Source organism: Mobula hypostoma, chromosome X2, assembly GCF_963921235.1.
Source record: "Mobula hypostoma chromosome X2, sMobHyp1.1, whole genome shotgun sequence".
Classification (NCBI taxonomy): domain Eukaryota; kingdom Metazoa; phylum Chordata; class Chondrichthyes; order Myliobatiformes; family Myliobatidae; genus Mobula; species Mobula hypostoma.
Window position 1 is genome coordinate 30,763,237 of NC_086129.1, and position 25,627 is coordinate 30,788,863.

The 25,627-nt window shown below is 39.9% G+C and overlaps 1 protein-coding gene across 5 annotated transcripts in view; it reads left to right on the plus strand.

Annotated features, from left to right (window-relative positions):
* Positions 1 to 25,627, plus strand: part of opcml (opioid binding protein/cell adhesion molecule-like) — a 2,222,745-nt gene that overhangs the window by 1,601,653 nt on the left and 595,465 nt on the right. For all 5 annotated transcript variants that reach the window (XM_063038344.1, XM_063038342.1, XM_063038343.1 and 2 more), the window contains one exon: positions 2,677 to 2,909. In XM_063038344.1, coding sequence (XP_062894414.1) covers positions 2,677 to 2,909 — 233 coding nt within the window. The remainder of the gene's footprint in view (positions 1 to 2,676; positions 2,910 to 25,627) is intronic.

Genomic DNA, 25,627 nt, shown 5'->3' on the forward strand with positions numbered 1-25,627 from the left:
GCCACAACAGACGCTGCTCTAACACAGACTGAAGCAAGACTTTCCAGGCGCAGATCCATGGTCTCGTGAGACTAAGGGATGCCACCACTATATGTAAGGCAAATATAATGGCTTCTTACCTACCAAGATACAGATAGTTCAAAAGATCCAGAGATAGGTCGATCAGGTGTTTCTGTCTGTGCTGCAAAGTTTCAGGTGACTTTTAAGAAAACATGACCAGACAAAGCTATCAGTGTTCATGTTTAAGATGATTTCTATCATTTTAACCTTGGAATAGTTTGAAGTATACCCTGATTATGTACTGTACTTGTGTGTTCTGATTTGTTCTTGGTTTTGACAACTGTTAAAATAGGTATTTCAAATTGTAGGCCAGGCATTCTCCGTAAGATTGGACAACGTTGGTTGAGGCTGCAAGATTTAGGTCATATGGATACCTGGCCATGTTGGGGTTGAAGGAAATGAGGTGGCAGATGTTCTAGCCAAGGAATGTTTAAAATTAAGGATATAAATGTCATGGTGCCTTTGCCTAAATGAGAGGTGAAAGCCGTAATTAAAAGTCTAGTCGATCACTGTGGCAACAAAGTTGGATTAAGGAAAAGAAAGGACAGTACTTATATAAAATTCAGAGGTTTGTGGAACTCAACTGGAAGGTGGGTATAAAAGGAGAGAAGAAGTTATATTTAGGAGAAGTGGGTGGGGTGTCCTTCCTCTGGTGAACATAAACTATGTTTTGAATGGTGGAGATGATGTTAGCTCTGAGAAGGTGTTAGCTGAGCTCTGAAGCAGTGCTACTGTCAACTCAGCTTTGTCTGCCCACTTCTGGCATCCATGAATCCAGGCACAATCTGGAATTCATGTTAACCTACCCCACAACTACACACTTGTGCCAGGTGACATTTGGGAAACAAACCTACAGTTCCTAGGTCTCCATTTTGCAATTTAATGTCTTACAAATTAAGCCTAGCTATGCCTTAGAATGATTTGGCCGAAAATCAAGATGTCAATAGTGAGAAGGTTATCCAATGATAATGAGCTCAATTATTGGGACCATGGCATCAACCAGTCATAAAATACTCTGCTCCACTTTTTCAGTGCTTTGTGCTTCTGCCTGCCTCTTTGTGCACCTTATCAGCTTCACGCACATTCTTTCTGTCACGTAAATGTTTTAATTTTGTTTATCCTTCTCAATGTGTTTTCTCCAATTGTTCGATGGTACTATAATTCTACCTTTTAACCATCTGCTTTTCATTCAACCACTGGCAGATTATTATTTTCATATTAATGTTGTCTTTCTGCTTCTGCTGTTCATTTGGATCTTGTTTGTAGATAATTTTAACGCGTTTACTTATGACTCGCCCAAGGTCTAGTCAGCCTTTTCCAGTCATGAGTTTCTTTCCTTATCCTGATCCTGTTAACAATGCCAGACAGTTCACATTTCCCAAATATGAAAGGTCTGTACAGGAAGCATTGTCTCCTAACTTACTGTAAAATGCATCTGTGAAATAGGTGCCAACCATTGTTACTTTAGTTTTGAACTTGATGTTGCTTAGCCTGCTGCAGCTACTTATTTAAATACTCCAAATCTCAATGTTGCAAGTATGTTGTTTAACTCCAAATTGCATGAAAAAATACTTTGCTCTTTTTCAAATATTTTGAACTGGTAATGTTCAGAGAAGATTATTCTTGGTTGCTTGCGACAAAAAGGATACCACGGCAGTTGTGCATTGTTGAAATATCAGTAGTGGCCTTTAACTTCATTATAATTATGGCCTGGATATGGACAAACGTTCAACACAGTAGGCCGGGGCTGTCTATTTCAGACAGCACATGTTTTAACAGCATTGCCTTCATTATAGCTAGACATCTTTTGTATCTTAGATCTAACTTTCGCACATCACAATCCCACAGGTTTTAATTCTTATTGATTTTTTTTGAGCAAATTATCAATTTCACTTTTCATTTTAGCTTTTGCCCCCTGTATTAATACAATCTTCATTTCCCCTCTGTGATTTAATATGAATTTAATATTCTAATATACGCTTTCTTGTACCAGCTTGGCTCTGAAAGTAACAAAGGTTGTGAGTAATTGGTTAAGAAATCCAGAAAATTATTTGCTCAGTTGGACTGGTATCAAACATCCATTTGGGGGCACTTAGAACTTGAATTGCAAGTTTTTGGAAGAAAAAGTAATTAAAAACTTAGATGGACTTGATTACATCTAAGGAATGATATTCCATTAAATGGACTTGTCTTTGTACAGATGCCTGACCTGCATATTTTCTATTTATCCCTTGAGAGAGCCTTTCTTTCAGTCCAGTGTCCGATAATTATCCATTGGATGGAAAGTTTCATACTTCCTCCAACCATAAGTAAATCATGATGATTTTGGCAATACTGTACAGTGAAGAATAACTAAACCTTGTATTGCTGCTTAATGGGATTCATTATGCTGTCAATATATTAATCTGAAAAGTGATAAATTATTTTTTAAATGTTAAAATATTGAAAATATCCAACAGGTCAGGCTGAATCAGTGTGAGAGAGTTTAATTTTTTTTCAGGTTCAGCATCAATGCTGTTTTGAAGATTGTAGTTTTGTTACAAGTGTTGCAGTTTTGTTATTTTCCTCATGTCTACGTATTTTAAGTCCTGTTTTTCTTTCCTGATTTCATTTTAGGTGCTTAATTGACAGTGGTGTGACACGTGTGGCATGGCTGAATCGCTCTAGCATACTCTACGCAGGAAAGGACAAGTGGTCACTAGACCCTCGAGTGGTTATAGTGACAAACAGCAAAACAGAATACAGCATTCAGATAATGTCCGTGGATGTGTACGATGAAGGCCCTTACACTTGCTCAGTTCAAACTCACAACCATCCCAGGACAACTCGGGTGCATATAATTGTACAAGGTAGGGTCCATTTATGATTGTTTCTGACAGTTGTTTATAACCATGTAGAAAAATTAAATTGACTACAATTAAAACTTTGACGTGACAATCATCCCAAATAGTCAAGTTTAAAATTTCCTGCAACTGGTTTGGCCAATAAGCTTTCCTTATTACAGTGAGCTGAAAGAGAATTGAAACAAACTGAATATATTAATGAAACTAATGACATTTGTTTGCTAATCATTTTCATTAAAGTCTTTCAAGCAAATTCAAACAATTTTTAATTATTAGCCACATAATTACAATACCTTGTAAATGTATTCAGCCCCCAACCCTTTGTTCACATAAATGAGTATTCCAACCAGGGATCTTGGTCAATTTAACTGAGAATTTTTATTTGTGGATCACATACTCCTTCTTTTCACAGTAGAACCTAAAAAGCGGAAAATTGTTAAGCTGAAAAACAAAATATTCAAAAACTGAAATGTCAACAGTGCAAAAGTATTCATCCCCCTTTGCTTGGTACAGCTGAACCACCTCTCCAGCTATAACAGCCAGTAGTTATTTTAGGTAAGTCTCCATTAGCTTTGCACAACGTGATGGAGCAAGATTTGTCAATTCCTTCTTCCAAAATTGCTCAAGCTGTGCCAGGTTAGTTGGGGAGTGGCAGTGGACAGTAATCTTGAGGTCTTACCAGAGATGTTCGACCTGGTTAAGGTCAGGACTCTGACTGGGTCACTCAAGGACATCAGTTTTCTTCATTTGAAGTCACTCCACGGTTGCTCTGGCAGTGTGCTTTGGGTCACTGTCATGCTGAAAAACTAACTTCCTCCCCAGTTTAAGCTTTCTGGCAGAGGCTAGCAGGATTTTATCCAGGATCTCTATATTTAGCAGCATTCATCCTCCCATTAATCCTGACTAGATTTCCATTACCTGCTGTTGGAAAGCATTGCCACATCATGATGCTACCTCCACCATACTTTACTGTAGGGATGGTGTTTCCTGGCTGATGCATAGTATTAGATTTACACCACACGTACTGCTTAGTGTTGAGGCCAAAATTTCCACTTTAGTCTTACCTGATCACAAGATCATCTTCCACATCTTTACAGTGTCTTCTAAGTGGTGCTTTGCAAAGTCTTTACAGGCAAGGATATGCTTTTTTTTTTTAACCAGAGCTTCTTCCTTGCTATTCCATAAATACCCTTCTCGTGCAAGACTTTAGAAATTGTGGAGCCATGAACTTCATCTTCAGTTGCAGCCACTGACTTCTGTATCTCACTCAGAATGGCTGTTGGCATCACAGTAGCCTCTCTTACAAGTGCCATTTTCTCTGGCAACTAGATTTAGAGGGGCGGCCTGACCTAGGCAGTGTGGCTGTGGTTTCTTTTTTTTCCACTTTTTCATGATGCACTGCACTGAGCTCCAAGGTACAGTATGTTCAGTGCCTTTGAGATGGACTCGTACCTTTCCCCAGATTTAGAAACGTAGAAAACCTACAGCACAATACAGGCCCTTCAGCCCACAATGCTGTGCCGAACATGTACTTAATTTAGAAATTACCTCGGGTTACCCATAGCCCTCTATTTTTCATAGCTTCAATTACCTATCCAGGAGTCTCTTAAAAGACCCTATCATATCCGCCTCCACCACAGTCACGGCAACCCATTCCAGGCACTCACCACACTCTGTTTATAATAAAAAAAAACCTACCCCTGACATCCCCTCTGTACCTACTTCCAAGCACCTTAAAACTGTGCCCTCTTGTGTTAGTCATGTCAACCCTGGGAAAAAGCATCTGACTATACACACCATCAATGCCCCTATTTGTGATTTTCTATTATCATTTCCCTGACTTGTCTTGAATGTCCTTTCATCTTAGTTTTGGTTTGGTTTGTTGAAAATCTACCATACTGCTGGACCTTACAGAGGGAGGGGGTATTTATTCTTATGAATTCATTGAAGATAGGTGATCCTCCAATTTTCTACATCAACAAACTCAGTGAGTTCATAAGGTAATATAGTCAATTGCACCTGAGGAAAGTTAGTATAGTAATTACAAAGGGGATGAATACTTTTCAGTCTCACAATTTTGCTTTTTAATTTTTAGTAAGTTGTTGACAGATTTTGGAATGTTTCTTTTGATTTGACGTGATGCCCAGTGTTTTGTAAATTAGCTCAAAAATCCTTCTTCAAAATAGTTTAAATTTAGAAAATGCAACTGTGAAATGTGAAAATGGTTGTGGGGACTGAATACTTTTTCAAGTTACTGTATTGCCATCTGTGAATCCCATCACAGATACAAATGTGTAATAGTGATGTTGTATTTTTGTAATGTGCAGCTAGTTTTGCCCAGTGTGCACAAATGAGTGTGGTAATTGATTTTTTTTTCAATTTTGACATTGAAAACAGCTTGCTATTTCAAGATAATGCAAGAGTTTTGAATGCTCAGTCTTCAGCTCCTGCAGAGTTGCAACCATACTTATATAGTTTCATTTCAGCCAACACTGTGGTTGGTGCACTATAATCATTTAAAAATGTAGAAAAGCTAGCCAAGAGCTTGTGATATGGACAGGATCAAGTCTGGCTTTGATTCTCTTCACAGTTGAACAGCCAGCTAACTAACATTTCCTTGATTCAGACAGCCTGGCCAGCTGCCATTCTGGAGAGGTTGCTAACCATGCCAGTTGATGTTCACTAGAAGAAAGTACTATTAAACAGTGTTGCTCATCATTTCAATTTTCCTTCTTTGCCTGGAACAAGTAGACTTGCAGGTAGTTTGTTGTGAAGTGCTGTGATGCAGGTATCACAACATTAATATATACATTTGGACTCTCACATGCATGGTAAGGTCTGAGGTTTATTCATATGAGAGTACGAAGTAAAGTGAAGGTATTTGGAAATATTATAAATTTTGTTTTGATAGGGAAAGATACTGGGACATTAATATCTGAACAATATCTTCAGATCCAGGCTGCAGCTTCCACCCTAGATCTCACTCAGAGATAAATGGAAGGGTTTCTAATTTTGTCTGAGCTCTGTAATCTTTGTTTGCAACCTGGCTGCGAATGTCACTGCAAAAGTACCTAATTCATTGCAAAACCACTTGGCAATCTCTTGAGGCCTGGAAATGTATGAAATAATTGTATCTCTTCCCTTCATACATTTTTGTCTTTGTTATTCTATCACCCTCTTCTCTACTCCCAACAAAATTCTCTAAGTCAGTGCAAATTTTAGTAGGCTTCAGGACTTTACAGATGCAGTATTCGTGATGTGATCAAGAAGCTTGATATTCTGAATGAGGTCAGAATATCTAAGGTTGGAAGAATTTGTGGACCAATTGTTCCAATAGAATCAAATACAGAGGAGGATTGTGAGTGACAGTAATTATATAAACAGGGTCTCAGTTCTGGGTCACTCTCATCTGAGAACATCGTGCAAAAAATATATAAAGGCAAAGAATAGGCCATCCAGCCCCTTGCACTTGTTGCTTTTTATTCTGAGCTTTATCAATTCTTTAAATATTAATTATCTCTTGTCTGGTATTAACTGTATATCTGTAAATTTATTTTCTCAATATACCACAGTCAACTCATGCCTCATACCTACATTTAGATTTGAGCTCTGGTTTTAGATTGAATCGAACTACTGTCTCCACATAAAATTCCATCATGTTATTCGATAGCTCTTACCTAAAGATCCCCAAGTGACATGAGTATTAATTGATACTTGCCCATTGCACTGTCTTAGATTTAAAATAGCCTTCCCTTGATGGACAAATGCAAGATTATACAATGCAGAAACAGGCCCTTTGACTGTATGTTCAGGTGGACCATTTCATTTATCAGCCTCTCTAGTATCCAAGGTATCTTCAAGGAGCTGTGCCTTAGGAAGGTCCATTATTAAGGACCCCCATCACCCAGGACATGCCCTCTTTTCATTGTTGCCATCAAGAAGGATTCAGCAATTCAGGAACAGCTTCTTCCCCTCTGCCATCCATTTTCTAAATAGACATTGAACCCATGAACACTACTTCACTACTTTTTTAACCCAGCTTAGAGTAACCCAGCTTTTTCTCTATATTCATTTATCATGTATTTCATTGTACTGGCATAAAGTTAACAAATTTTACAATATTTGCTGGTGATGTTAATTCTGATTCTGATATATACTCACCTCCCTGTGTAATATTCCATGCATGATGAGATGTTTCTTAAATATTGTGAGAGTTGCTCCACCTCCTCAAGTAATGCATCAGCCATTACCTACGTGAAAAAAAAATTCCCCCTCGATCACTTCTAAGCTTCCTCAGCATAGTAATCTAAAAGCATCATGCATGCTCTATGAATTTCTCTTCTGTACAATTACTGCTAATTCAGTTTGCCAAGTCCTTACATAAATTAAAGTCCACTATCGTTATTATATTACCTTTGTTACATGCTTCTTTAATTTTCTGACTTATTACTGTTTGGTGACCTGCAGACAACTCCTCCTTCCCAATAAATTCTGCCCTTTTATCCTTGTTAGCATTACTCAAGCTAAGTCTACTTGATTTTTTGACCTAAGATATTTTCTATTCTCTCTCTCTCTGTCTCTGTCTCTCTTCTTCCTCCCCCCCACCCCATTGTAATCATTTCCTTCATTATTAGGGCTATCCGTCCTCCTTCTCTATTCAAGCTATGTCATCTTAAAGTTAAACATACTGGAATATTTAATTCCCAACCCCGGTCATGTTGGTACCACATCTAAGTCATGGCTATTTGATTCCAGTTTATTTCTACTTTACCTTTTGTCCTGTCCTGTCATTAATGCTGTCTACATTCAGAGAAAGAAACTTTTGGTTCCATCTTCTACTTGAACCAATTCTAATTCTAATTGGAGGTATAATTTTAAGTTTATAGACACTGCTCTTTTGTTATTACTCTCCTCATTACTGTGCTTATTTCCCTTCTTTTCTCTTTAACTTTCTGAACTTCCTTTCTTCTGAAAGCTTTCATTAGACCTCCATTTTCTGGATTTAGAGATGCATATTTCGTGTCATCTGAAGTAAACAGATTTTGTCCCACAGGAATTCACTATCTCTTGCCAATTGCGCTGTGTACTCTGGAGTTACTTGAAGATGGCTGTTAAAATTGCAATGGCAGGCATTGACTTGATAAGGGGGAAGGGACTATCAGATTGGCACTCAGTCAGGCTGTGGGGTGGTGGCAGGCTCTGGTAAGAGCTAGAAAAAACAGGTTTAGTCAATTTGTTTGATGTGGTGACAGGTGCGACCAAGAACCAGTTCCCATCTGGTTGACCAGCGCACACACCTCCCTATTAGAGGTATCAGAGCAAGGGAAAGCATCATGATATTTGTGACTTTATCTTATCCCTGCCATTCAGTTCCTCTTGAGAGAATGCAAATTTTGTAAGACGTGGAGTACCTATAATTTACACATAAAATTTTGTTTCAAGTTTTGTGAGGGAGAAAACGGGCCATTTAAAAAATATTCCTGACAGTTTTATTTCAAACTACTGTAATAAATCCAGCAGTAAGATTGTTATGATGTCTTCGCAATTGTCATTTGTCTTATATGAATACCATCTATGCTTAAAGTGTGAGATAGTTGACTGTGCATGAAATAAAGTCCACTAATGACAGATAATGAAGAGAATTAAAGCAAGACTGAAATCACTACTTTATATAAATAAAAGCTTGTGCCCACGGTGGCCATGAACCTGTTTATATGTCAGTCTCTTGACTTTGCCCTTGTAAAATGGCATTATTTGAATCTTTCAAACAGATGTAGTCATTAACTTTTGAAAGTCTTTTCTCCTTTTAAAAATCTCCTGAATTTGTTTATGTAAAGTTAGAGAATCTTAATTTATTAGCATCAAGCTAAAATTGTTAGCTCGACATAGACAGCTACATTTAAATTAATATATTTTCAGGACAGTTCACTATTGTCCTGAGGTTGAAGAGGATAATAAGATATACATAATCCGCTCAGATAAATCCTATATGATTTTCTGAAGACTCCAGGATATGACTTGGGGTATATATAAAGAGATAAAACAACACTATCTAATCAGGGTTTCATTTCAAAGTGCTGATGGCTATTGATTTAGCTAAATTCTAAAATGAATCCTCTGTAATTTTCATTTTGGATCACCCACAACTAACTGGGTAATAATTCAAGAACAAAAATCATCGGTCTAAATTTGCACATTGATAATAAAGTTCCCACAAGATAATTCTAGTTTTTGTAAATGATCTCCTTTCCTGGTGGTTGGGAAAGCAAGGGGCTGGGCAGTGTAGTTCACATACAGACAGATATACAAGATTAATTTAGTAGAAACTATGCCTGCACCAAATGTATTGGATGTAATCAATGTTAATGATAAACTCTGGACCTTAACTTTATCACCAAGAACCAAGTGATATAGCCTGGCAGCAAACATTAGTGCTGCTTGTAGGGGTTCTAGACTCGGAATGCTTTTTAGCTGAAGGGTGAAAGGCTTGGAGGTGAGTTGAAGAAAAATAGCTATTTGTTTTGTTACGAGAATACACATAAAATTAAGATGTTTGCTGGCCTGGGTTAGCATCAGTGACATCAGCAGTTGGTCTGCCACCTGCCCTCAGGGGAAGGAGAGATAAGGAACAATGGAGCAGCGTCTGGAGATGTGTAATGAAGGGACGTGGGAGAGAGAGAGCTGTCTGGAGCGGCTCCCCCTTTGAACCCTGAACTGTTTGAAGTGATGGACAGGCGATACCCCAGCAGGGGGATAAAAAGGGACAGGTTCGCTAAGACAGAGACACACGCCACCCGAGGTAACGAGACCCTGGAAGCGGTGCGCCTCTCACGAATGGGTGAGAAGTACCAGACAACGACCAGGGTGGAAAGATATGATCAGCGGGAACCCGGTGTGTGTCCGCCCTTGCCTGGGTGCCGGGTTCACAGCAGAGGATCGACCGCATCTGGAGGTGGGGTCATAGTCGGTGACCTCAGGTGACATCACCAAGGACCCACCCAAAAGTTGCTTGTGAGCCATCTCGCCGGTCTGTGAGTGAAGCCGTGCTGAATGATCAGTTGTTCCTGTTCTATCTCTCTCTTTTCCCCCCCCCCCCCACGTTGTCCATCGCCATGGCAGCGATTACTGCGAGCTGAACTACTAACTGGATGAACTTTGAGTCACTTTTAAATTTGGTCATTTACCCCTAGACAACGATAGAGCTTGATTGATGCTGTTATCTTAATTCTGTGCACATGTGTGTTTATCATCGCTGAACTGTTGCATTTATTATCCTTTCGATTACTGTGTTGCTTGATCCTTTAATAAAACTTTCTTAGTTCTAGTACTCCAGACTCCAACTGAGTGATCCATTTCTGCTGGTTTGGCAACCCAGTTACAGGGTACGTAACAGTTTGAAGAGTGGTGGGGATAGGCAAGGTGGGAGAGGCGGGAAGGGAGATGGGTCTACCTTAAACTGCATATCCATGTGTTAGGTTCCCAGCAGTTAGCTCCTTCAAGTTGTGTTGGCTTTGAGTGTGCTGATTCTGAATGAGTCGCCAGTGCATATTGCAGGCGGTTGGAAAGTAATGGTGTTGGCATTCACGCCACAGCCTGGGTCTGGCATTCTGCTTGCATCAAGTGTACACAACAAGCTATTTGGTTCTTGGAATGATCTGCACAACCCTAACCCTACTTCAGCAATGGAATGCTACAGGCCATTCTTACATGGACTTGTCTCTGATTATGTCTCTGATTACGTCTCTGTATTTTGCACGCAGTTCTTGTTTTGTATGGACTTTTTTTCTCTCTCTCCACTGTTCTGCATAATTTGCACTCTGAGTTGTCTGTACATATGTGCTGTTGAAAGCAAGTGTTTCCATTGTCTAGTGCTTATGTCACTAAACTCGACTTGCCTTGAAATTCGTGGTCCTTTTACAGAGGTTCTTTAATTTTAATCAAATTCAAATGTTTTATTTTCAAAGTGGATTGTATAGGACTCAGAGATGATGGTGCTGATCTAATTTCCAGGGAACAGTGTTTCTGCAAAATGCTTCGTCATTTGAGTACAAAATAGTGGTGCTGAGATGTTCTTTGCTATTATGAGAATGGCGTACAGTAAGAGAAGAGATAGAATTTGAATGCAGTTGAAATAATGTTGCTGTAAACAAAAAGAGAGGAAAGACTATTTCAGAATACACAAATACAGAGTCTGAAGGTTTTCACTAATGATCCAATGACCTGTGATCAGGTCCCTTTTTGGGGGAGCTGTGGAATTTAAAATTCAGTTATAATTCTGTTTTTGGAGTTGTGGTCTGTTTAGCTGCTGACAATTCTGTGATGCTAAAAGTACTTGCATTTAGATCAAGAGGCTAGGACCCAGGTTTTAATTTTCAATGTGTTTCTTCCAGGCGGGACAGAAATAGTTTCTGGCAGCATCAAACATTGCATCACTCACAATCTCAGTAGTGATTCCAGTCCAATTTTTGCAACCCTTAGCTTCTAGGCACCAATATGAGGTGGCAAAATACCTGGAGACCATTTAAAAAAAAAGTATCAGCATATATGGAATCCTTTCAATCAATGTGAAAATGTAGAGCAATAACATCAGCTCCATAATTACTGACTGGCTTACTGAAAATAAGACAGCATGTGAAGTGACAAAATGAGCCAGAAGATGTCTTCAGGAATCAAAAATAATGACTCATCTTGGAAGTGGCACTTTTCAAATCTATACCTCCCACATTTCAATTTTATTCAGATTCTCAAGTCCTATTATTTGATTCTTTCATCCAGTTGGTGAAAAGTTTTGCGTTCCAGCCAGTTACGCTACAAAGTCATTTGAAGTTCTCATTATACTTGTCAGAGACATTGTTCATTTTTAGATGAATAGTACTCATGTCAGCTTTATTTGGAGTTGGAACTTGCCTTTGATTTTTTTTTCAGGTGTGTATGAATATGCCCTTGATTGTGTCCCTTCATTAAAACTTGGACCCAACCCATTGTATACAGAGGATTGTCCTGGGTACTTTTCCTGTAGTAGAAACCAACCCATTTTCCTGTGCAAGTTTATAAAACTGCATACAGTATGTAGTGATCCATGCTACTGGAAGGATATTTAGAATACAGAGCAGTTTTACCACAAGTTCACAGGCACAAAGACATACAAATGCTAAGAAAGGCAGAGTAATTTTGGGAAATTTTCACTTGGACACTAAGTTTGTATCTTACGTGGTGAAAGAAATGGAACAGCAAAGTCAAGGACTGGCAGTTATGAAGAAATGTTAGGCAGTCCCAAAATGCAAAAAAAACAATTTTAAAAACTTATCATGTGTGGTTCTCTGTTTTGAGGGATTGTAGCAATCAATTTCTGTGCTGCAAGGTTTCTTAAACAATGGAGTGAAAGCCATTTAGTTTGTTGTATTGATACTGGTTGAGAGATATATGCTGGAAACTCCTCCAGCAGAGTACCCTCTTCTAATCCAAATTGTGTAGTGCAATATTTTGCTCCCTCCTTCAGGTTAGAGTTGATTTGGCTTTAACATCCTATCTGAAGGAAAGATGTACCTCTGTGTATGTAACTCTCCAGTAAAGCATTGGCCTCAATTATGTGCTCTAGTCTGTGAAATGAAGCTTAAACCTCTATGAACATACATCAAAGTTGCTGGTGAACGCAGCAGGCCAAGCAGCATCTATAGGAAGAGGCGCAGTCGACGTTTCAGGCCGAGACCCTTCGTCAGGACACGGGTCTCGGCCTGAAACGTCGACTGCGCCTCTTCCTATAGATGCTGCTTGGCCTGCTGCGTTCACCAGCAACTTTGATGTATGTTGCTTGAATTTCCAGCATCTGCAGAATTCCTGTTGTTTGCGTTTAAACCTCTATGACCTTGGAATCGGACAGGAACATTTTTGCAATATCAGTGCTGCCTGCTATGATAAATACAACTAGACTGAGGAATCTAAACTGAGGTGATACAGTTGTAAGATCAGATGTGAGGGAGTTTAGAAAGGAAGCAAGGGAATCCTTTTATACAGAGGCTATGCAGTATCTTTAAGGGTTAGTGATTGATGCAGAGACCATATCAGGTGAGAAAGTAAAGACAATTTTTGGTGAAGTGGATGAAAACACAATGAATTGTTTGGGTCAGTTATTCTGTTTTTTTACTAAAGTCTATGTAATGCTCTATTCACTTGTAAACGTACCAAGGTAACTCAGCCAAAGATAGCAATTTGCCATGCCTGAATCAACTGGTATGAAGATGACACACACCATGTTTTTGCTCACCAAGGTTAAGCACTGTAGTTTCATTTTGCATCTTAGAGTGGAAATGTGAGGGGCAATTTCCATCTGCTTGTTTGAAGAGTTTCCACCAATGACTTGCACTGTGCTGCTGCGGAATGTATACCCTCATTAGTATGCCCATGACAATCTACATGAACTTGATGAACTATTATTTCCTATCCTTCTGACTAGGCCAGCCTGAAACTGCTAGGCCCCATGAAACAAGCTGTCATTGGAACCCAACCCCACTGAGTAATGAAAGTGGGAAGATGATTTGGGACCAGTGGAGACCCAAGAAAACTCGTTTTGACATTATTTTTCAACCTGGAGAAGCACTTCTGCAATGTTGAGCATCAAAAAAAAAAGAGTTGAGGTTTTCAGCTGCCTGATTCCCTCCTCATTCCTCTTTCAGAAAAAGTACCTTTTGACTATCGGACAGTAAGTGTGGAAACTTTATTAAGAAGGGCAGCAGGAGTAACTTAGGTCTTCACAGGTTAGTGAGTCCAATGTCAATGGCAGAGAAATTTTTGTAAACTAATTCAGACTGACAGGATTAATCTGGAAAGATAATCCATCAAAATGATCAGAATGGCTTTGTTGAAGAGATCTCAATTTGGTTGAATTGCTTCAAGAGGTCATGAAGTATATCAACAAGAATGGTCTAGTTGATTTGCTCTGTGTGGATTAAATTAAGGCTTTTGACAGGACCCGTGTAGGAGACTGGTTCAAGATGCAAGAGTCTGTAGAATCTGGGATGTTTTGGTAAGTTGGATCTGAAATTGGCTTGGTGATAGGAGGTCTTGATGAAAGGTTGCTTTGCGTTTTGACGCCTGTATCTATTGGGATATCAGAGAGATGGGTGCTGGGACCCTTTTTATTTGTTATAACCTATATGCTGTCTTAAGAACCTTGTCTACCTGTATTACTTCCTTCAGAGACTTGCAGTTCTCTTTTCATTGTCATGTTATGAAACATTGGTTAGACCATTGCTGAAATAGCTTTACAGTTCTGGTCATCATAATAAAGGAAGGATGTGATCGCACTGGAGCGGGTACAGAAGAGACTCATCAAGATATTGCCTTTAATGTGGCATCTCCGGTTTGAGGGAAGTCTGATTCAGCTCGGTTGTTTTCCATGAAGTGGAGAAGACTGAGAGTGGACCAGACTGAGGTGTATTAAATTGAGAGGAAGTCAGTGAGAAACTTAGCAGAGGAGTCAATAAGCAGAAGGCAGAGGTTCAGAGCGAGAGGTAGAAGATAGAGGGCATTTGAGTGAAACTTATTGCATTCCGAGGGTGACAGTTTTGTAAGGCACTAATTGTGGGGTCAGGGAGGCACATACAATCATGATATAAGACCATAAGATATAGGAGCAGAAGTAGGCCATTTGGCCCATCGAATCTGCTTCATCATTCAATCATGGACTGATCCAATTCTTCCAGTCATCCCCACTCCCCTGCCTTCTCCCCATACCCTTTGATGCCCTGGCTAATCAAAAACCTATCTGTCTCTGCCTTAAATGCACCCAATGACTTGGCCTCCACAAATAAAGATATTTAAATATATAGAGAAGCATTCAAAATACCATGACACAGAAGGCTCATGCACTCTCTTTCCCTCCCGCCCAGTCACAGATATTTAAAGAATTGCTTTCATATTTCATTGAGGTGTCTTATTATAATTATAATGACTTAACTTAAAAGAGTGCTTTCCAGAAGCCAGCAAAAAGTTGTTCTCTGTGAGCCTAACTGCTGTTATTAAAATTTACTTGAATTTCAATTGTGGCTTTGAAATTGTGAATTAGAAAACCAAATGTTAAGCAGATTAGCCCGTTTAAGAGGTGAGCAGAGAAAAAATAATGTGCACTTCAATTTTCAAAGTTGAACTTAGTTTTCTTTACAAGCAACATACACAAAAATTGCTGGTGAACGCAGCAGGCCAGGCAGCATCTCTAAGAAGAGGTACAGTCGACGTTTCAGGACTGTCTCTTCTTTGAGTTAGTCCTGACGAAGGGTCTCAGCCCGAAACGTCGACTGTACCACTTCCTATAGATGCTGCCTGGCCTGCTGCGTTCACCAGCATTTTTTGTGTGTGTTGCTTGAAATTCCAGCATCTGCAGATTTCTTCATGTTTTAGTTTACTTTACTAAGCACTGTGGTCAGGAGTTGGTGGCTGGGACTAGGTGGTTGGGTTGGACTGAGTCTCGATTAAGTAGGGACATTGGGAGAAAGCATAACACATCGGGGTCAGGAGAAAGGCTTGAGTCATCAAGGAAAAAGGGATTGGTAATGCTGGTATAACTGGTGAAGTGTGGGCTAAAGGTGGGTTTGGGAACCCTACATGAAGATAAAATGCTGTGAAATGACTGCTTGTGACGGTGCCATGGAGAGAATACTATTTGGGGATTTGTACTGGAGGTAGAGGATGTTGGACGCTTCCTTTACTGTAATATAGAGGCAACAATCTGGGTACAATGATGGAGATATTTTGAAAATCAACAAAAAAATTGCAGATAATATTTTTCAGAATTAATTTCTGTAAGGGATTCCTAGTTCCAAGATTTCTCTGTTAATAACAGAATGTAAGTAATGGGATAATCATGAAGAAAATGTATGAATTGTACTTACCCCTTTATTGAAGTTCCCTTCAAGACTGTCTTCATTTCCAAAGGCATGAATGAGGCAAGAAATGAAACATGCTGATTGACGACTGAAGCTGCAAGATGTGGCATTTAATTAAAATGCAGCAGTTGTAGATTGTCAGAAGTACTATTGACAGACTATGGTTATTGCTACTGCATGTTTTATGTACTAAAGATTTAATTTTGTAATGTTTGAAAGATTGATCATTTTTTTGCTCTCAAAGCTACGAGTAGCTGCAGCAATAGAATGATTATGCAGCCCAGTCAAAATATTATGTATGATAATCAAAATCTTTCACTGTATCAACAAAAAGCTCAGATTCTATATTATGGTTATGTATATCACTCAACTGCAATCATGAATAATTACTCAAAGAAGATAACCTGTCAAAAAATTGTAAAAAGAACAAATGTTTTAATGCATTTATTTGTTGGAGTCTTTGTACTCCTTCAATAACGGAGGATAAATTGGTTTCCTTTCGAGATTTGAGTGGTATAGTTTTGAACTGAGCACTTCGTATTTGGATTTAATTATGAGGGGAAAAACTCGTAGCTGTGGAAAAAAAAAATTGAGATCTAGCAACTTGGGACAGCAAATGTACTTGAAAGAAAGGTTCATTGCTAAGAAATAGTCAGAGAGAGAGCGCCTTAACAGTACCAATAATCAACACAAAAATGCTGGAAACACTCAACAGGTGACCCAGCATCTGTGGAAAAGTGATCAAAGTTAATATTCCAGGTTGAATATCCTTCGTTAACTTTCCACAACTACAACCAGTCCTGTTGAGTATTTTCAATAGTTTCTGATGAAGGGCCTCTGCCCAAATGTCAACTGTTTATTCCCCTGCATAGGCGCTGCCTGATTGCTGAGCTCCTCCAGCATTTTGTGTGCATTGCTCAATATTTCCAGCATCTGCAGAACCTTTTATGTTCCAACAATTTCAGTTCTTGTTTCAGATTTCTATCTTCTGCAGTTTTTGATGTTCATTTTAAACACCAGTGAACTGTTTCGCAGTGGGCAGTGTATGAATGAAATGGCATTTGTGTGCCCACATGCAGCTGCTGTCTGTGAATTCCAATGCTTTCAGATGGGAGAAAATCCACAATAGCAATTTATTAAAGTAAAAATAGTTCAATGCAGCATTTCCTTGACTAAAACTCAGTTTGACTTCAGGGAAAACATACCAGCCATTTAACATACTAAAAATGGGTGAAATCCAATTTCTAGGTCTGTTTCTTATCTCTGCATAAAAAGGTTTAGATGTTCATGGAAACTATTTCAACTTTCATGGTTATATTTAGCCAGAAGCTTTAAGACTGTAACAATATCGCAGAATTTCTATGGAAGAAGAAATGCAATATTGCAAACTATTGGTCACCCCACATCATCATGAAGGGATGTTCATTATAACGTGCATGCATCCCTCTTTGACATGGGTTCTCATTCAGTCTTAATAAAACTCCATGAAAGTGGTTCACCTTTCACCTGGGTGCCTTACAGTCTCAGTGAACACTGCCCCTCTTGTTTTCTCTCCAATGCTAGTATTAATTCCATTTCTGTCATTAAACTTTCCCCACCCTGCAACAGACATTGCATTTTGTCCTCTCCTCCACCAATCAGCTCTTCACCTTCCTCCCGTAATTTTACCTCAATTTTTTTCTCTATTCTAACAGAAAACAATTGACTTGTTTCAATCTCTCCAACTTCTGCCTGACCAATGATGCACTTCTAATATTTTTTTTGCTTTGTTTAACACTTTTAGCACCTGCAATATTCTGACTGCTTTCTTTTTGTAGAGATTATATTGTGTTTAAGCCATTAGAAACTTTGCATCTCATAGTTTGCAGTCATGATGCTGAGATACACCTGAGGATATGCTGGGGACACATCATCAGTGATTTAACCTAGGGTCATCAGGTGATTCGGGTCTTTCAGCATCAGACTGTCTTGCCTAAGTAACCCAGCCTGGGTTGATTAGGCCCTGACTTGTTTCCCAGCAGCATTGGTCCACGGGTCACATCTCTTGATCCAGAGCCATCTGGAGTCTCGCTCAGCAGCCTCTGAGATGGTCTTGACGGCTCTTTTCTTTGCACCCTCTGTAATGCCAAGGAGAGAGTAGGTTCTGCACCGCGAGCAGCCAGCAAAACCTTTACACCCCATCTTTTGGCTCACATTGTGCCCTCCACTCCTCTCTCTGGCATTGACCTACCAGCTTCTGGTATATGGTTTTCTTACGTTCAAATGTCTCCTCAATCCTGCCTCGAGGTTTCTGACAGAATGACCATGTCACCCCTCGGGGATGATAAAATGAAGTCAGGGAACTTTAATTGCTTGCCAAGATCGACTTTCAGTTGCCAGTCAGACACCCTGGTGAGCAAGCCTGCTGGTGATCTGGGCTGAGGCTGTGGTTGTTCTCCAGCTTTGACAAAGGCTATGGGCTTTCTGGGTTGGTGGAGGTGCCTGTTGTTGTTAATGGCCAAGGAGATACTTTCTCCCACTGCCTTCAGCACCTGGTCATGGCGCCAGCAGTAGCGGCCTTCTCCCAGGGCTTTTGGGCAGCTACTGAAGGTATGTTCCAGGGACCTCTACTAGGGCAGAGAGGACATGATGGTGCCTCACTTTTGCTCCAAGCAAAAAGGTTTGCTGGACTAGGCATGACGTCGTACAGAGCCTGGATCATGAACTTCATGCGCTGGGGTTCTGCCTTCCAGCTGTTGGACCAGGAGATCTTCCACTTCCACACTCTCCCACCTAGTCCAAGCTCCCTGTTGCCCTATTCCTATCATTCCTGGTGGTACACACCTCCTTAACAGCTGCTCACACCTCTTCCTGGACCAGTTTGTTGTCTGTCCCTGCCCTGGGCCCTGTCAAAGCGGGTTGAAGGGAAGCTGCCCAGTCCCACCTGACCAGATGCCACTGTCCCTACCAGATCCCTATGCTTCAGGTGTGACTGGGCCATCTCCACTGTGTCCTGGGCCTTCCACTTCCTGCCTGTTTGGACCTCAATACCTGCTGATCAGACTTTGAGCTTGTACAGCAGCAATTCTCTTGTGCAGGAAACCATGAACTTCTCGTTCAGGCTGCGAAAGGAAGCTGCAGTTTATTCCTCTTCCCGTTCAGAGCAATGCTGCTCAAGCGGGAGGCCCAGTCATCTTTGAAGGCAGTCATTGACCTCTGTTTCAAGAACCTCAACTGGTATGGTACCTCATACCAGCATGGGCTAGAGGATTCAGGGGAGGATGCCATGCAGGTAGATCCAGGCCTTGACCTTGCTAAGTAGGCCTGACTTGTCCACTGGTGAGCCATATTTCTAACTACTTTGTGGTTTTCCAGATGGCAGCCACATCTCTTAGGCTGCAGTCAAAGACCTTCCCCAGGCTCTTGACTGGCTTTTTAGAGTTGGATGGGATAGCAATACGATCCAAGAAGGAAAATAGAACTTCTATGTGAGTCTGCCATTCTTTAACACATTGACCTGGATTTCTCAGGCTTAAAGCTCATCCTTGCCCATGCAATGAGTCTCTTTAGCCCCTGGAGGATCCATCGACTGCCTGAGACTGATGTAGTTGTCACCGGGAGGTCATCCATAAGACTCTTATTAGGGGCTGCATAATCCTGTCTTAGTCAGAGGGCCTCTGCACTCCACTTCAGCTGCCTCAACATGGGCAGGGAGAAGACTATCTCTAAATCTCAGGGATGAAGAACTTTATCTTCTTTGGAACATGATGTCATTCCAGCGCAATCTCCGCCAGCTTTTATGTGGTAATGAGCTGTATACATTGGCAAGGTCTAGCCATAGTAGGACTAGGTCCCCCTTTCCTTTGTGTGCTTCCCTGATCAGCTGGGAAACCACACCCATGTGTTCCAGGCACCTTGGCACTCCGGGAAACCCTCCTTTCTGTACAGATGTATCAATGTAACTGTTTTTGAGGAGAAACTCAGTCAGGTGAAGCTGGAGACTGCAGAGACAAATGCAGTTTATAGAATTGCCTTAATATTAACTTGCAACATAAAAGTGACCAGGGTCCAAATGTTGTCCCCTCAGCATCAGGGCCTTGCATGACATGATGTCATCATGTGGTGGGGAAGGTAAGCTCATGAAGCAGCTGATTTTAAAAAAATATTGAGAACTGCTGATTTAAAAACAATTCTGTAATTTTGCCAGCTGTTTAAGCTGTCAATGATCATAAATTGAATGGCCCTGACAAGAAGGTTAATGATCATACTAAAACAGGAGTGAACCGCCCCAATTCTCCAACATGGAAATCCCTAATCAACTTTCTCTATTTATGCACTTCCCATAAAAAAACACCAAAAAAATTGTCTTTCTGGAAGCCGGGAAAATAAAAGGAAAGTTGTGTTTTAGGAGGGAGTTAATATTCTACGTGAATAAAGCACGCAGTTAGTTCAACAAAGACGGAATTGAGTTTAGACTTATCACCTGTAGCATGATGGGTAGCACTCCTGTCTCTACAAGGTTCACATCCCATAATCAGAGATTGGAGCAATGAAGTGGCTTCGAGTGTCTCTAAGATTGATTTACGGATTATGTAAGGCACTGCGGAAACAGTGCACTATCACAAGTGTTGTCTTATCAATGAGATGTTAATCTGAATCCGTGTCTGTTCTCTTAGGTGTACATGAAGAAGAGTTTGGAAGCTTCTCAATATCTTTGCCAAAGTTTATTCCTTATCTGCTGCAACTAAAACCTTGTACAGTTTGCTGTCACGCTTCCTGCATTTCAGATAGATTTTATTTGCTGTAGGGTGCTGAGGGACATCTTGAAACTATGTGAAAGTTCCTTAATAAATTGACATGGTTTTTTTTGTGGACATCAATGAGGCAAGTGTGTTAGTTCTTGAAGAGTGCAGCCTGACAACTGGTGTCTCTACAATCCCATGATTAGAAATTATGCACCAAACTCCTTAATTAGTTCAAAGGTTGATAGCTAAATGATTTTAGTGAAATAGTAAGCATTTAAACATACAACACTGGTGATTTGATGCAATATTTGCCATATTTCATTCAGAATTTAGATTTAATTATTGCTACATGTTGTGTTCTCGTGGTTGAAATTTGTGTCATGTGCCTGAAACCATTGCCTTCAAAATGTTTTGAAATTCGCAGTGTTGACTCCAAATGAGCAAAGCCATTCAACTAAGTAACAGCATATTGCAAAATGTAAAGTTTGGTGAACAAAGCAATCTTCCGTATTTAGTTTTTCCCTTTTCCACTAAATTTACTCTATCTAATGGTTTCATCTGTTGCAAATCTGTTAAATCTTAATATGTAATGTTTGATTTAGTTGTACTCTGCATGTACAACACGAGAAGCATGTTATGCAACACCTGTTAGGACACCACTTGACAATCGAGTACTTTATAATGTTGTTGCCAGGACAGGAAAATGTTAGCCAAGTTGGATTAGCTCTGTTTATATTCTTTGGTTATAGAATAGCAGAGGGGAGACTTGATTAAATATATGAAATTATGGGAAGCCTAGCAAGGGTAAATAAGAACATATCCTTTAGCAATTGGGTCAAAAACTGTGGGACATGGACTTAAAGTAATTAGTAGGAGGATGAGATGGAAGGTGAGGAAAAGAAGAGATTTTTGAACCAGGCAGAGATATTTACCAGCTAACCTGGTGCTTAAGATCTAAACCCTGTTTGCAAGCAACAAGTATAGGGATGCCCATTTGTTAAGTGAAAATTTCTAAGACTCTGGACGTTGTAGTGGAAGATGGATTCAGATTGTTTGATTTTTTTATCATATGTACATTGAAACATACAGTGAAATATAGCATTTGCATTAAGGCCATAGGAGTCTGCTCTGCATTCCATCATGGCTGATTTATTATCCCTCTCAACCCCATTCACCTGCCTTCTCTCCATAACTTTTGACAACCTTACTATTCAAGAACTTATAAACCTCCACTTTAAATATACCCAACAACTTAGCCTCCACAGCCATTTGTAGCAATGAATTCCACAGATTCACCACCCTCTGGACAAAGAAATTCATTTTCATCTCTGTTCTGAGTGGACATCCCTCTATTCTAAGTATGTGCCTTCTGGTTCTCCATTCACCCACTATAGAAAACGTCTTCTCCAAATCCACTCTATCTCGACCTTTCAATATTTGATAGGTTTCAATGAAAACCCATCTCATTCATTCTTCTGAACTCCAGTGAGTGCAGGCCCACAGCTATCAAACATTCCTCATACATTAATCATTTCATTCCAAGAATTATTCTCGTGAGCTTCTTCTTGACCCTCTCCAATGCCAGCACATCTTTACTTACATAAGGAGCCCAGAACTGCTCACAATACTCCAAGTGTGGACTGACCTTTGCCTTATAAAGCCTCAGCATTATCTCCTCCGTCTTCTGGTCCTCTCTAAAGTAAAGGCATCTGTTAGTCTAGCAAGACCATGGATCTGCGCCTGGAGAGTCTTCACTCTCCAGGGCGCAGGCCTGGGCAAGGTTGTATGGAAGACCAGCAGTAGCCCATGCTGTGAGTCTCCCCTCTCCACGACACCGATGTTGTCCAAGGGAAGGGCATTAGGACCCATACAGCTTGGCACCAGTGTCGTCACAGAGCAATGTGTGATTAAGTGCCTTGCTCAAGGACACAACACATTCCCTCGCCTGAGGCTCGAACTCACGACCTTCAGGTCGCTAGTCCAATGCCTTAACCACTTGACCACGTGCCCACACTTAGTCCTCTCTAAATGAATGCTAACATTGCATTTGCCTTCCTCACCAACATCTCAACCTGCAAATAAGTCAATCTGCATCAATTCTGACATCCAGATCCTTGATATATAGTGTGAAAAGAAGCGGTCCCAATACAGAACCCCTGCAGAACACCGCTGATCACTGGCTGCCAATGCCGAAGCTTTAAAACTTTAATTGTTAGTTTTAAACTAATTGAAAGTGTGGCATATTTCATTCAAATATAGGAATTTCCTCGTAAATCAGCATTTTACTCAAATCACTGTAACTAAATTCAGGATTATCTTAAATTTGTTCAGAGGTGTTAACATTTTGGCAGATTATTTGGGCGTTTTGACATGACAGTTTTCTGTGTTCTTCATGATGCTGCACATGGCTTCATGCCTTCTAGGTTGAGGACAATAAAAATTATCCCTATCTTCAAAAGGCAGGAGAATGGAGCCAAGAGGGAAAATAAGTGGAATGGTGGAGCAGACTTGATGGGCCAAATGGCCCAATTCTGCTCCCCCTTATGGTCTCCTGGTTTTATTATATCCAATTCCTTTTTGAAAGTTGCTTTTGAATGCATCCAATTATACACACCAATGAATGTCTTATTTACTTTCTATGATTATGAAAAATTTTCAATTGCATTCAATTCAATTCCAAATAATTTTGGCAGAAGAGAAGTGCCTGATCAAAGACATGCAACATAACAATTAATTATTACACTTGTAGACCTGTCCTGCACAGTGTTTGGTGATTTTAGGACAGGAGGGTGCACTGTCCTGAAAAGCTGTTGCATATCACTGAAGCTACCTCTAGTGAAAGCCTTTTGGCCAAGTTTTTGACAATTGAATTTATTTTAAATTGTGAAAATAAATTTAAAGAAAGAGTAAGAAAGGGTAAGAAAGAGTGTCATATCCAGAATATAATTGTGACTGATAGCATTTTAAATAGTCGTGTATGAGACCAGTGCTTTCTTTTGTGGAAGAAAATGAACTACATTTGAAATTTAAATGAGCAGTTAATGGTTTGATATGGTTAATCTATTTGACTAATGACTGGGAAGTAAAACCCTGCTTTTGTGTTGATGATGGTGTTACACAGTAAATAATTAATCTGACCTATGAGAAAGATAATATCGTGATATAGAACAGTAGGTTCTAATATTTTACTTCCATGGATCATAGATCAAGAAATCACCATCATCCTTATCATCATGTGCCATGTCGTATGATGTGGGCGATCATTGTTTGTGGCAAATTTTCCCACAGAAGTGGTTACCGTTGCTTCTTCTGGGCAGTGTCTTTACAAGACAGGTAACCCCAGCCATTTTCAAAACTCTTCAGAGATTTTCTGCCTGGTGTCAGTGGTCGCATAACCAGGACTTGTGATGTACACCAACTGCTCATACGACCATCCACCACCTGCTCCCATGGTTTCATGTGATCGGGGCTAAGTAGGTGGTACACCTTGCCTAAAAGAGTGATCTGCACGCTAGCAGAGGGAAGGAGCACCTTACACCTCCTTTGGTAGAGACGTATCTCCACCCATGGAGTAAAGCAGCCAATTAAAACAGTGCTCTGGTGTTCCTGAGGCTTCAAACTTACAACATTGTGGTTGACTCTTTTTCATCTACTGAAACAACTGTGATGCTAGTCAGGGTTTGGTGATAAATTATGACCTTACCAGTCATACATACAGGCAATAAATGAATAAATTAAATTCCTGATGATTATTCATTACATCTTTGTCCGGGGCTAGCACTTTGGAACATGCATGTTTCTAAAATACAAAATACATGCACCTCAATAAGGTCATTTTCCAAGGAATAATGTTTCAGAACCAGTAACCATCACCAGATTTAACAATAATTAATTTGTTATAATAAGGTAATCTACCTTTGCAACCGTTACTCAATGGAGATCACTAAACGATCAAACTCAATGTTAGGTTGGAAATGTTATCTCATGACTCTAGATTTTAGCATCCAATGGCTCGATACTGACAACATATTGGTCAACATTATTGGAGAACTGTAGATGAATAGTGGGAAGTGCTCAGAAAAATGAGCTTAATATGGGACAGCATTCACATTCCTCAGACGCTCTGCCTAAGTTTTTTAAAGCAACTATTTTTAACAAAATAGGTAACAGAATGAATCTGAAAGGAAGAACAAAAATAATGAGAATAGAACCAGGAATTGTGGAAATATAATAAAAGGTAAGAAGACAGGATATCAAAATCAGCAAATGTAAAAATAAACTTGTAACAAATATAAGCTTTTCTCAATTACAGTAAGAGGCATTTGTTCTGCGCAATCTAGATATTTTAAAAGGGTAAATTTGCAGATGAAAGCAAGGAAATAGCAAACATTAATTGTTATTTTTGTCTTTTCAATCTGCATGATGGGGGAACCAAATAGAAAGAAATATATTCAGTTAAACCCATATTGTGCAGACATGGTGATAACTTTAAAATCTGCTTTATGACTGACAAAATGTCACACATGAGTAGTTGAAGTCAGCATAATTCAGCCATGATAATATTGAATAACAGGGCAGTGCTGAGGTGTATGGGGGGACCTATTCTTGCTCTAATTTCTTGTGTTCCTGGATCTGTGACCTTGCGCACACCCCACACTAATCCTTGCAAATATTTGAACGAAAGACAGAAATACACAAGTTCAGCAGGAGAGTCATACAGGGGAAAAAATTATTATCCAAATAGCAGGCAAGCTCAGGGGCCTGATGTTTTCTATCCCAGGGATTCAGAAGAGGGTACACACAAATGGTTAACCATAATAGAATCAAGGAAGTGAAAGAAGAGAAGCAAGTCTTTTCAGGACACTTTATCCATGCTATCCGTGATTCCTAACTATGTTAATCCCATTTGCCTGCATTAGGCCTATATCCATCTGCACCATTCCTGCCAAATAACTTCTCAGTATTTTAATTGTAACTGCCTCTACTGCTCCTCCTCTGGCAGCTTGTTGCAGAAAACTATTATTGTGTAATAAACTACACCCAAATCTCCTTGGAACTCCCTTCACCTTAAACTTGTTCCCTCTCATTCCAGACTCTACTTCCCTGGGGGAAAAGACTC